The following is a 13,067-nucleotide window of genomic DNA, read 5'->3' as shown; positions in this document are numbered from 1 at the left end:
GTAGGATCAGCCAGCCTTTTCTGGCATTTACACACAATAAATTAAACAAAGTCTGGGCACTGTTGACTGAATTGCCCTGATCCTCCAAAAGACTGCCTACACTGGTACCTCAACCAAGGAAACTACAGTGAAACATATGACAGTCATGAAGTAGTAATGCTTGTCCACCTGGAGCACCCAACACGCTGGAAAAAGTCCAAACTCATCTATTACATGGAAATGAACTTTTAAACACGTGTTGAGACTTAATTAATATCAGGTCTCTGTTCTGGAATGAATGTAATGAGCTGAAACGTAATGTTTGCAAATGTAGAGATTCGTACCCTGATTTTAATTACTGGTAAAGATACTTAAAAACTGAGAATTTAGTTTTTTTTTCCTTTCTATTTCCTCTTCTTTTCTGTGCACAATCTTTTGTTGAATTAACTATTCTAACGTAGCCTCCCTGGTTCTGGCTCTGCAGCCTAGAATTGCAAGGGGCGAGTTTACTGAACAAGGGACAGACCTTCAAACAGGGAACTCAGAGGTTCAAGACAGGATTAGCTTTGCCCCTCATGCAGCAGAGCGTGATAACTCGGTGTGCATCTCATTTTTTTTTTAAAAAGGACTCTTGCCCAAGAAACAACCTGATAAATCAGCTTAGCTCCTAGCTGGGCATGGAGTATTCCACAGGAAGGACCTGTTGCTGCATTACTGAAAGTGAGGAGTAGGGTAAGCAGGTAACCTTGGCAACCTGCCTAAACACTGTTGCTCCTCCTGACAGTAGTTAATACTTTCCACATAACAGCCCTCACCCTCCCTCAAGGTGATTTCAAGAGGTCTGAAAAACCCAGGTCGATAAGGTTGAACCTGCAAGATACAGGCTAAATGTGAGCCTCCCAGCCTTATTACAACACACAAAGCCTTCCAGTCTGGAATATTTTGGACTTAAGATATTTCTGGATTTCATAATTTTCTGGATTACAGAACAACATTAGATTACCTAACCACAGGGGAGAGAACTGGAAAACACTGTCAATAAAAATATTTACCTGAAAGCAAAAAGTGATAAAACATAGAAAACAGGAAGGGTGGGCCTTTTGGCTCTTTAAGCCCGCTCCTCCATTCAACATAACTATGGCTGATCATCCAGCACAGTACCTGGTTCCTACTTTCTCCCCTCTTTGATCCCTTTAGCCCCAAGAACTATACCTAATTCAGTGAAAAGATTCAATGTTTTGGCCTCAACCGCCTTCTGTAGTAGGGAATTCCAGAGGCTTACCACACTCTGGGCAAAGGAATTTCTCCCGCTCTCAGCCTTAAATGGCCAACCCCATATCCTTAAACCTGGGTCTGGATTCCAGTCACTGGGAACATCCTTCCTGTGTTTGTCCTGTCTAGTCCTTACAAAGCAGTAATTTTTTTTTTGCTTACCTAAAGATTGCAATTTTCTAATTTCTACTCCCACCAAAATTGTTGTTGAGAGAACAAAACAACCCATCTTCTACTTTATTTCACAAATAGTTGGAAGAGGGGATTGAGGAGGTAGGTGATCATCAACACCAAGGGCAGCTATATCTGGGATCCAGATTTTGTCCAGGACACTGGTTGGTAGGATTCAACTTAGTGACGCTGATGGGGTGAGTGCACATGGTTGTCCAACCCACCATCACAATGTGTTGCAGTGCCTGACTAGACAAGTGGCAAGTCCACAAGTTGTTCAGGTCTGCTGAAAACATTTCTTGTGGCTAACCGACATCTTTGCACAACGGGAAATACAGACAAGGGAGGCTATATAAATATTGAAAAACATATTCTGACAGTAGGTGGGCTGTCTGCGCTCTATCCTCACCTGCACACAACAGAAAAGAGACTGGAGACTGGAGCGTAATTTTATTTTTTAAAAGAAACATCTCACCTAATATTTTCCAATCTATTTTTGGGACTTAAGATTAACTCACATCCATCTCAACAAGAATTCTTCAGATTGGTTAAGGAGACACACAGTAGCTTGCTCTGTTCTTACAGGTCACGGGTGGAGTGTTCCATGCTACTGTTTGAATCATCATAAATTCCAGTGTAAAACAGTTAAGGGTAGGTGTAATGAACAGCAAGCACCTTTCATTTGGCATTGACCGCAAAATCCAGACTGACAGAAAATCCAGCAACTGCTAAAAGCCAGTGACTCGTGGTCAAATGTGCACAAGTACTAGAGCTCCGCAATGCATCTGGTGTGCACTGCTCTAAAAGCAACAGCACCAGTGCAAAGTCAAAGAAATGCAGTGTTCCTGCACAAGTCCAGTGCAACACAGTCAAATGTAATACTATTCTGCATTCTCTAAATGTGCAGACATGACACCAAGTTTAATGGGGGAAGAAAACAAGCTCCCAAAGTTACAAACAAATAACTAAAAGAAGTAGCTGATATAGATAACATTGTTTTGGTTTGTACCCCTATATTTATTTACTTTCTTCAACACAAACCAGCCATGCTCCCAACAAGTAACAAATAAGTCAAAAATGCCAGGGTCAATTGAGTCCGTTAGCAGATCTCAGTTAGATTACTGAAGCTGTCAACGACTTTGAGTAGAGGACAGGAGGTCAGAGAGTGCAGTATTCCATACAGCCCACTGCTGCATTAATAAATGCACATGCAAACATCAGATGAGATACAGTTCAAGATCAACCATAATTACACCTGTGCCCACCAGAGGTAGGATGATCTGAAACTCATTTTGTCACATTAAAGTTAGGAATGTCAACTCAAGCAAGGTAGGGGTAAGACACAACCCCAGTATACCAACACGAGACGAGACAAGAAAGTTGACAGCAACAATTCACAGCAATCCCAACTGTTATCAGGAATTCGGATTCAAATGTTGAATGTTATTCATTGGCCAAACAACTGATCTAAAACTCCTGGATTCTCGTCATTCAAAAGCAGCCATTTTACATTATCCATCCGATAAACTGCATGAAATCTACTTGAGAAAAAGTGTTCTGCTGATACTGACAGCAGCTCAAACTTTGTTTAAAGGGCAGCTATAAATACTGTAGGTCTGTAGTTTGATATTAATTTGGGCTCTCATGTGCAGCATACAGTTTTAGATTTCATCCAGTGGTCAAAGAACATTAAGTCAGAGGTAGTCCACTGCTCGCTCACTCTTTCTCACACACACACACAGGCACAAGCTCATATAGCTATGCCACCTGTTACAGATCAACACCACTTTCACCAAGGTACCTTGCTTGCTGTTAACACATTGCCATAAATGGAAGTAAGACACCATTGGTGGGGAATCACCCGTGCAAAGAAACAGATTTGCAGTTTGACCAGAGCACAGCTCTGCTTCACCAAACGTCGAGCACAGAACAGAGGTAAACTTTTAGACTGGAAGGTCAATACCGGCAGGATCTCCCTCCCTGGCAAACGATTTGTTCCACTGTATAAAAGAGTCAGAGGTTTTCAGCATGGAAACAGACCCTTCGATCCAACTCATCAATGCCAACAAGGTATCCTATATAAATCTGGTCCCATTTGCCAGCATTTGGCCCATATCCCTCTATACCCTTCCTATTCATACACCCATCCTGATGCATTTTAAACGTTATAATTGTACCAGCCTTCACCACTTCCTCTGGCAGCTCATTCCATACACGCATCACCCACTGCGTGAAAAAGTTGCCCCTTAGGTCCCTTTTAAATCTTTCCTCTCTTACCTCAAATCTATGCCCTCTAGTTTTGGACTCTCCACCTCAGGGAAAAGACCTTGTCTATTTACCCTATCCATGCCCCTCTTGATTTTATAAACCTCTATAAATGTCACCTCTCAGCTTCTGACTCTCCGAGAAAATAGCCCCAGCCTATTTAGCCTCTCCCTACAGCTCAAACTCTCCAACCCTGGCAACATCCTTGTAAATTTTTCTGAAAACTTTCAAATTTCACAATATCCTTCCTATAGCAAGGAGAACAGAATTGCACGCAATATTCCAACAGTGGTCTAACTGTACAGTCACATCATGACCTCCCAAATCCTATACTCAATGCACTGATCAATAAACGCAATTATACCAAACACCACCTTCACTATTCTATCTACCTACAACTCCACTTTCAAGGAACTATGAACCTGCACACCAAGGTCTCTTTTTTCAGCAACACTCCCCAGGACCTTGTTATGAAGTGTATAAATTCTGCCTTGAATTGGCTTTCCAAAATACAGCACCTCATATTTATCCAAAGTCAACTCCATGTGCCACTCCTCAGCCCATTGGACAATGTGATCAAGATCCCATTACCGAGGTAAGCTTCTTTGTTGTGCATTACACTTCCAATTTTGGTGCCATTCGCAAACTCACTAATCATACCTCCCATGTTCACATCCAAATCATTTATATAAGTGGCAAATAGCAGTGGACCCAGCACCAATCCCTGAGGCACACTGCTGGTCACAGGCCTCCAGTCTGAAAAGCTGCAAGCTCACATTCAAACAGTCAATGACATCATTCTTAGCACTGTCACTAGCTTTTAAAGCCTCACTTGGGAAGCAGCATTCAGCAAACTTTAAAGTCTACAAGGAGTAGACTGGTTAGAATTTGCAATTCGACTTCCAAGTTAAAATCTTCACAATGCAGCATTGGTTAAGTTCCAAATTTCAGCACCCCACAACAAACCTCTTCACCCCAACCAGCAAATTCTCTGCGAAGGTTCCTCATAACCACGTGAAAAATGCCTGACTGCAGAAATACTGACTGCAGTATAACATCACATTTCATTTATAAAAACAAACTCCATTTTCTGTACAAACTGTATTTTAGATGTTTTTCTCCTTTTCTCAAATAGGAGAACGTGTGGTGTCATTAATTCAGTAAACAACCAAATTTAAAACATGTACTTCAATAATTCAACTTTGGGACTACGCTCATACTGCAAGGCATTTTCAAATTTGAGTTGGGAGGAGAAAGATGGTTTTTTGGCATCACTTATCTTTCTGAAATAAAAACCTTGTTGTTATGGGCAGCATGGGGGCTCAGTGGTTAGCACTGCTGCCTCACAGCAACAGGGACCTGGGTTCAATTTCATCCCTGGGTGTCTGCATGGAGCTTGCACGCTTTCCTCTGTGTCTGTGTGGGTCTCCTATAGGTGCTCTGGTTTCCTCCCACAGCCCAATATTTGCAGGTTAGGTGGACTAGCTGTGCTATGTTGCCTTGTAGTGTCCAGGGATGCGCAGGTTAGATGGATTAGGCATGGGAAACATGGGGTTACAGGGGTATGGTAGGGGGCTGAGTCCGGGTGGATGATCATCAGGGAGTGGTGCAGACTTGATGGACAGAATGGCCTCTTTCCCCACTGTAGAGATTTTATTCAGAGGATCTCTAAATCGGATGTGCAAAATACTTCCCGAAAGCACAAACTTCTCATCAGATCATTTTTTTGGTGGTGTACGTGTAAGGGAGGGAGCCCAAAAAGATTTTAAAGTCTGCACACATGTGGAAGTGCCTTTACTCTGTGAAAATAATTATAACACTTGCCACATGATGATGGTCTATTTTGTATTACTGGAACCACTTACTCAAAATGTTGTAATTGCATTTTAAGTGTGCAATTATTCCACAACTGCATCAAGGACATGTTGATGGGGAAAAAAAAAAAGTGTTCATTAGCCTGGCAAATGTCTAACAGTCTCTTGGAAGATCTCACTCAAGTACATGCAGTAAAAGAGAATCATGATGGGATCTTAAGAATCTCACTTTATTCGTTACAGAGCAGGTGAAATGATCAAAATGCTGCTGCTAAATTGTTGACAAAAGGGTCTTTTTCTTCCTTGTCATTGGTGTCTTCCCCTGACTGCTCTGCAGCAAGAATATTCAGTTACTGAACCATATGCTTTTCTGAGAGGGGGGTAGGGGGAAGAGGGATGGGGGACACGGGCACAGCGTGAGTGGTCCGTTGTAAGTGGCAGCAGTGAGGGCAGTGAGAGTTCAAAGTTGGTGGCTGCGGTTCTGGAAGCAGAATGAATGCAAGTGCTGTTGACAGTGGTATGTTGAGTTGGGTAATGGGAGCACAGGGAGACAGTGGTGGTAATGCTTGGAGCAGTCTGAACAGAGGGGGTGGTGATGGTACGAGGAGGGTGTAGTGTAAACTTAGGGAGACAACAGTGGCTGTTCTAATGGGCAGAGTGTGTCCTCAGGGTAGCATGAAGGAGTGTGTTTATAGTGGTGACAGTGCCAGGGGCAGAGTGAGTGCAGGGCGGTCAAAGTTGATGTGTGGGGAGGTGAAGAGAAAGGGAGGGGGTGTTGGTGACATTCAGGGCAGAATGAAAGCGAGGGGGATAGTGATGCCAAGGACAATACGACTGCAGTGTGTCAGCGGCGGGGGAGGTGCAGGGAATGCAGGGTGCCAGCGGCAGGGGTGGTGGAGGGAATGCAAGGAGCCAGCGGCAGGGGAGGTGGAGGGAATGCAAGGAGCCAGCGGCAGGGGAGGTGGAGGGAATGCAAGGAGCCAGCGGCAGGGGAGGTGGAGGGAATGCAGAGTGCCAGCGGTGCTGAGGGCAGAGTGAGTGCAGTGCGCTGGTGTTACTTGGCGAGGGGTGGGGGGCGGTGTAAGACTAGTAAAAACTGCCTGTGGCGATGGGACAGAATTGAGTACAGGGGGCGGTGCCGGTGTTGGAGCAGGAGCGAAGGCAGCGATGGCAGCCACTCACTTCCGTGTTGACAGAGCTTCCCCCCGCTGCCCTTGGCCCTGGCGCGCAACCTAACCTGCTGACCAGCACCAGGTTCCATTCGAACGTCCGCGGGGCGTTCGCGGTGCATTTTCGAACGTCCACCCATTGTCCTCGCTCCTGGGCCACGTTCCAAAACGAACCTTGCATCCCCCCACTCCCCCCACCATTAAAAAAAACCCCTATCGGCGGCGCTTCCGCCAGCAAGATCGGTTGCAGCCGTCCAGTTGTAAAAATTACTTAAGACAGTCGGAAGGTGCATTAATCCTTCTCAAATACACCACCCCCTTCTCTATGTATTCCGGATTTTTTTTAAAAAGTCCTACGGAACGGACACACTACTAAAAGCAACTACTGATTTAAAAAGCCTCAAGTATTCGCAGAGCAAGACAGCGTGGCAAGACGTCGGAAAGACAACAATCCAGCCCCGCACTTCCTGGTTCACTGGCTATTCACATCAACTAACGGCAATCGCACTAAACATTCAAACAGCTCGCTGCGCGGAAAAGGCAGAACTGCAAAGAAAACCTTCCCGGGGTCACTCTTCTCTGCAAATACCCGGCTTGCATCAAGCCCACATGGATCCCTTTTTTTTAAATATAAAAAAAATCTTCAAGTTTTATTCTCCCCCCTCCCCAACCACAACCACCAAAACAAACAAAAAAGAAATCAGGAAGAGGCCAGCTCGCCATGGGTTGCAGGTTGTGAACAAGGTGATCACTTCCTGATGCCCCCTCTTCCTTCCTTCCCTCTCTACCAGTAACGGGACTGAAGCGGGGAGGCAAGCTGTACCCCTCCTCCTCCTCCTCCAACGTGGGCCACTCTAACCTGCTAGCCCCTAGAGGGGAGGGGTGGCAAAGGAGGGCTGCAAAGTTCTGACGGACGAGTTTTACCGGCTTGGATGAGTAAATCCAGCTGGTTCTTCCGACCCTCGTGAAGTGAAGTCGCCATCTTCTCAGCGAACAGCAGCAGCTTCCCAGAGAGAGGAGGAGGAGGAGGAGGAGGAGGAGGAGGGAGGGAGGTTGGTTGGGGAGAGAGAGAGAGGGAGGGAGGGAACTGATGGTATCACTGCGCAGCGACAGGAAATCTTTCACATACACACGAACGTATCCGTCCGCACGCACACAGCAAACCACAAACTTCAACAAATCTCAACAGCCAGGAAGCCAGAGAGAGAGAGGTATGCACCATGTGGTGGGGCGAGAAAATAAACTCCACGCCGAGCCTTCCTTCCTTTCCCGCCCCGCAACGGTGTAAGCCTTTCCCCGCCAAGCTGCAGAAAACTAGAGAGAAAGAAAGAAGAGGGGCTTCCCTCTACATTGCAGACTGAGCTGCTACAAACACGGCTCCTTGCTATTGTTTCCAGGAGCTAGCCGTTTTCCGAGGAAGGCACAGAAAGTCCAGAAGGCGACAGGATTTCCCATACACTTGGCTCTCCATACATTCTTCCGCACCCCCTCCTCCAATTTTATAAAACTACACTTCAGTTGCTGTGCACTGGTTCTAAATTGTCTCTGCATTCAGGGAGTTCATACAATGGAAATAAAGTCCTGTAATCACTTCCTGTTTAAGTAGACGAGCGCAGTGTTACTGAAGTCTGGTTTTGGTCATTCAAACACAGAGGCTTCGAATTATTACAAAATAAAAATCTCATACTTAAAGCAACAAACGGATGGTACTGAGAATTTATTTTATTCCCCAACAAGCCACTGCTACAAAGCCACGCTAATTGCTATCCCTATGGCGTACTGTATTATTGCTTACAAGCATTTTGAATGGGCGATGTGGGTTTGTGTTCTAACGTTAATTTTGCATCTGAACAGCCATCTCCCAACTTAAACATTTCAGTCACATAATCACAAGCCAAATTAGTTCACCTCCACTGCAAACTGGAAGGTGAAAAGGAACACAGGTGAAATTAATTTATTGGAATGTACGCCGTGTCATTTCTACTGCCGAGTTTAAACTTAGCTCTCTTTAAAATCTACTTTCTGTAACATGTCAAGTCACTTGAAAAGGTGAAACGCTGTCAAGAAGGAGCTCTGGCTGAATGCCAGACATGGAGTTCGTCAATTTCCAGTTCCAGGTCAATCTGCACACTTCCCTCTCCAATCGTAATTAACCCCACTTGACCTCAGCGCAGAAGGGCCATAGGAACAATACTTGGCCATTCAGGCCCTTGAGCCTGTTTCACCATTCAAGGAGATAATAGCTGGTCTGTGACCTATCCCCACATAACCACCTTCGCCAAATATTGTTCAATACCCTTGGCTAAAAATCTATCAATCTCAATTTCAAAATAAGCAACTGATCTAGCATCAATTTCCATTTGCACTGTTCTTTGTTGAAAATTCAAAAAATGTGTCATGAAAGTTTTGTGCTAAGGTAGTCAAAATGTTTCACTTTTCAGTATTATTCATGCATTAGGGCTACATAATATGCAGGCTGAAATATGAAGATCACTGATGTTTTACTGAAAAAAAATTGTGATCCAAGTCGTTTTGATTAATTTTAAGATGAGCATTATTGACCATATGTACTGCTAAGTATTACCTGATAAAAAGATTTTGTTTCGACTTGTATTCAAAATAAAAAACATAGAAAATCACAGAAGTCTGAAAAACCCTAATTTTTGCATTACAGAGCTAGTTTTAAAATACAATATTAAAATGTCATAGACAGTATACTGCATGTTTACAATTAGTGTAATAGAACACTGATTTTTGCCAGTAATAGCTTGATAAAGTTCATCAGTCACTAACAGTCTGAAGATTAGCATTCTGCTTGTTCAAAATGATGGAGAAGTAATTTCATCTGCAATTTCTGCTCCAGTCAGCTGGGTGTTAAAACCAGAAAGTTGACAGTTCACTCAAAAGACGAGGAGAAATTGGAGGCTGACAGTCCAGTACTGTAAGGGACTATTACACTGTCAGCGGTGCAATCAACTAGATAAGAGTTTAACCTGAAGCTCTTTTACATGTGAAGTAAGACATCCGATGAAAGAACTGGGAAATCCTTCAATCAATATCACAGACAAAATCTGGTTTATGATCTCATTGCTGTATGCAAACCGGTTGACAAGTTTCCTCCCTTGCAATATTGTGTAAACTTTTTAAAAGGTATTATTGCTAATTCAATATATTCTTTGGAATGGCTTGTATTTGTAGGAGTTTTTTTGAAAATTAAATATCTTGATTTTGGCATGTGCCATTGCGTTTTCCTTCCTTAATCCTAACTACAGCAGACTAGGAAGAAAAAAGCAACTGCTCCAAACTAGGTAGAGAGGCAGGAACATTTAACTTCTTAATAACAGTGACTCTCAATGAGAATAACTGTACCCGTTCTAACTCTCCTGCACCAAGACTCTTTTTGAATGCAAATTACTTTTAAAATGCCATTGTTCTGTTCTCTGTTCAAGAATGTACCACCTCCAGAATGTTCCCCAATTCTAATGTGTTGAACAAAAAAAACCAGGGTTCTGAACTCTCCATTCATTCCAAGAATCTATAGCTTTACTTCTGGTGGCCAATGAAGGCCTACTAGTAATATATTGACTTTTTATTACTAGAAATGCATACAGAGCAATACAAAAGTCTGGTAACTTTAGTTAAATTTAGAATCATTCGGAAACATTTCAAATATATCCATTTTTCATTAAAACTTACACAAGCTAATATATGATTGTCCACTGGCTTCCAAGTGAACAGTTCGTGCAGTTTCAAGTAGTGAAGGGAGACCAATGTATTTCATAAAACTTGTATTTCAAAAGGGGTTTCCCTGACCCAGGTAACTGGTTAAAAGACATTTGGATGAGTACATGAATAAGAAATGTTTGGAGGGATATGGGATAAGTCCAGGCAGGTGGGACTAGTTTAGTTGGGATTATGGTCAGCATGAACTGGTTGGACCAAGGGGTCTGTATCAGTGCTGGATGACTCTATGACTGGAAAACACCACCACAAAAGGACATGGCAGCTTTGTTTTCACCAGACAGGTGGCATCAAAATCTATTCGAACATATTCTACATTCACCACAGGAGATTTCCTATTCAAGGAAGAGAAGATTTGTACGTACATGGTGCCTTTCACAGACTCCAACTGTAAAGCATCTTGGGAGATCCTGTTAGATACCTTTGAAGTGTAGTCACTGACGTAATGCAGGAAAACCTAGCGATACAATTGCAAACAGAATGTTCACATACTCGACGTGACAATGGCCAGGTAATTACTGATGCTGACTGAGGGAGAAACACTGGACATCATGCAGATAAATCCACAGCTTTTCTTATAAATAGTGCTAGGAGAACTTTTACATCAACCTGAGGGGACAGATACAGCTTTGTTTCAATATCCCATCTGAAAGACAGCACCCCAAACATTGCAGAACACCCTAATTCTTTGTTCTTAAGTCTTTGGAATGGGGCTTATCCCCACAGCTCCCTGATTCACAAGCAAGAACGTAACCAATGAACCATAGCTCATGCTCCAAATACGCTATATTAAAATTAATTTTATTTAATATTGAGACAGTTCCTGTAACTTTGTTTTTTAAAAATCATGACATACATATGTGGCAGACCTGTAAGGTGATTGGATGTTATACAAATTTTACTCTACCTCAAAACAAATTTCTTCAAGCTGTCCAGGTGACAAACAATTACGTCCTGCAATGAATGTAAATGTAATCACTGGATTTAAACCTTAGTTTGTTAAAAGTGGAACACTAGCAAAGAAAACCAAATCATTCACAAGTACTTAAATTCTTGAAACTCCTTCCACAGTCACTTTTTCTCCCCCCTCACAGTGACTGAAATGTAAGATCCTAAACTGAATAAAAGACACAAAACATACAAAAGCGAAATTCAAGAGGCAAGTTGAATCATGTTATTGTAAAATGTATGTCTTAAGAAGCTTCTCACAAATATCTGGGCTTCAAATTTGCATGCTGTCTTTAGGCCATCTTTCTAACTTCATGACATTGACAGATTAGGAGATCTAACAGTATTAATACGTGATGTATACAATTTTACCATCAAACATCAGCAGGATTTTCTCAGTGTTGTTTGTCACGCAACTGAATATTCAACTGAGCTCTTTTCTTTCAAAAGATTCCACAACATATGAAGGAGGATTTTTTTTGTTTCCCCTACAGCTATGTTTTATACCCCAACAACATTCTCACGCGCGCGCACACACACTCACGTACTTGGTTTCTCTCTCACACACACACACACACACATACACACAGACAGACCCGAATTGCAATTGAGGGCAGATTTCTAGTGTCATATGATGTGGCAATATTTCTGTTTCTTAACTTTACCTCAGATGAAGCCCCACAGCAACTCTGCGTGGCTTAGTCATGAAAAACGAAATAATTTTCTCTTGACAAATTCCTCAATTCTTGCTTCAGTAAAATTAGGAACCTTTCTCTTCTCAGTGATAAAGCAACATTTAATTTATCCAGTAAACTTTAAAATACGTATCTAACTAGTGACAAGATCTGTACTGTGCATGTATCAAAAGTGTCAGGATGGAAGGAAAGCGTACAAGAATCAGTAGAGATCAAAAATTAAAGATGGATATACTTCCCTCAGAGGAAATGTAACAAAGGTCCCTTTATTGATTCCTGGATACAGAGGGCTATCCTACAAAGAGGCATCAAGTAGAGTGGTCCTCTATGCTTTCAAGTCTTTGAAGAATATGGGAATCTTATTGAGGCATATAAAATTCTTAGTGGAAGATTGTTTCCGCTGTTCAACTGATTAGGAAACTGAGCTCTGTGTATCAAGATAAGGGGGTCAGCCATTTCAGACTGAGATGAGAACGTTATACAATCAGAGGGTTGAGAATCGTCAGCATTCTCCAATGCAGACAGCACAGATGCTCAGGTCAATGAGCACATTCTAATTTGAAATAATTTGCTTTGTGCACTAAGGTAATCAAGGGGGAAACAAGGAGATAACATAGAAAGTCAGCCATGATCCTGGCGAATGAACCATCAGGTTCATGAGCCCGAATGGCCTAAAGCTATCTTTATCTGTCTTGCTGGTTAACATTGTAATGGAAAGGGATGCAAAATAAAAAGTATAGTCTGCTCCTAGCCATCAGCTTTCTTGATCCCCGTTCCAAACTCATGTTTATAGATACATTTTGACCTGCCTATCAACAAGGTGCAGGGCTGGATGAACACAGCAGGCCAAGCAGCATCATAGGAGCAGAGAGGCTGACGTTTCGGGCCTAGACCCTTCATCAGAAAAGGGGGAGGGGAAGGGGGTTTTGAAATAAATAGGGAGAGAGTGGGAGGCGGATAGAAGAGGGATAGAGGAGAGGATAGGTGGAGAGGAAACAAACAGGTCGAAGAGG

At 42.8% G+C, this 13,067-nt stretch overlaps 1 protein-coding gene across 10 annotated transcripts in view; it reads right to left on the bottom strand.

Moving 5' to 3' along the window:
- The window catches only part of elf2a (E74-like factor 2a (ets domain transcription factor)), a 124,359-nt gene that overhangs the window by 36,411 nt on the left and 74,881 nt on the right, over window positions 1-13,067 (bottom strand). For 2 of the 10 annotated variants that reach the window (XM_020531475.2, XM_048595477.1), the window contains exon 1: window positions 7,595-7,726. The exons of 7 other annotated variants lie outside the window; for them this stretch is intronic. In XM_020531475.2, coding sequence (XP_020387064.1) covers window positions 7,595-7,652 — 58 coding nt within the window. In that variant the 5' untranslated portion in view covers window positions 7,653-7,726. Of the gene's footprint in view, window positions 1-7,594; window positions 7,738-13,067 lie in introns of those variants that run through there. One more of the 10 variants, XM_048595468.1, reaches the window with a different exon arrangement.

Source organism: Rhincodon typus, chromosome 1 (genome assembly GCF_021869965.1).
Source record: "Rhincodon typus isolate 14 chromosome 1, sRhiTyp1.1, whole genome shotgun sequence".
In the NCBI taxonomy this organism is placed as follows: Eukaryota; Metazoa; Chordata; class Chondrichthyes; order Orectolobiformes; family Rhincodontidae; genus Rhincodon; species Rhincodon typus.
Note: the sequence above shows the minus strand (reverse complement) of the source record. Positions and strands in the feature narration are given on the sequence as shown.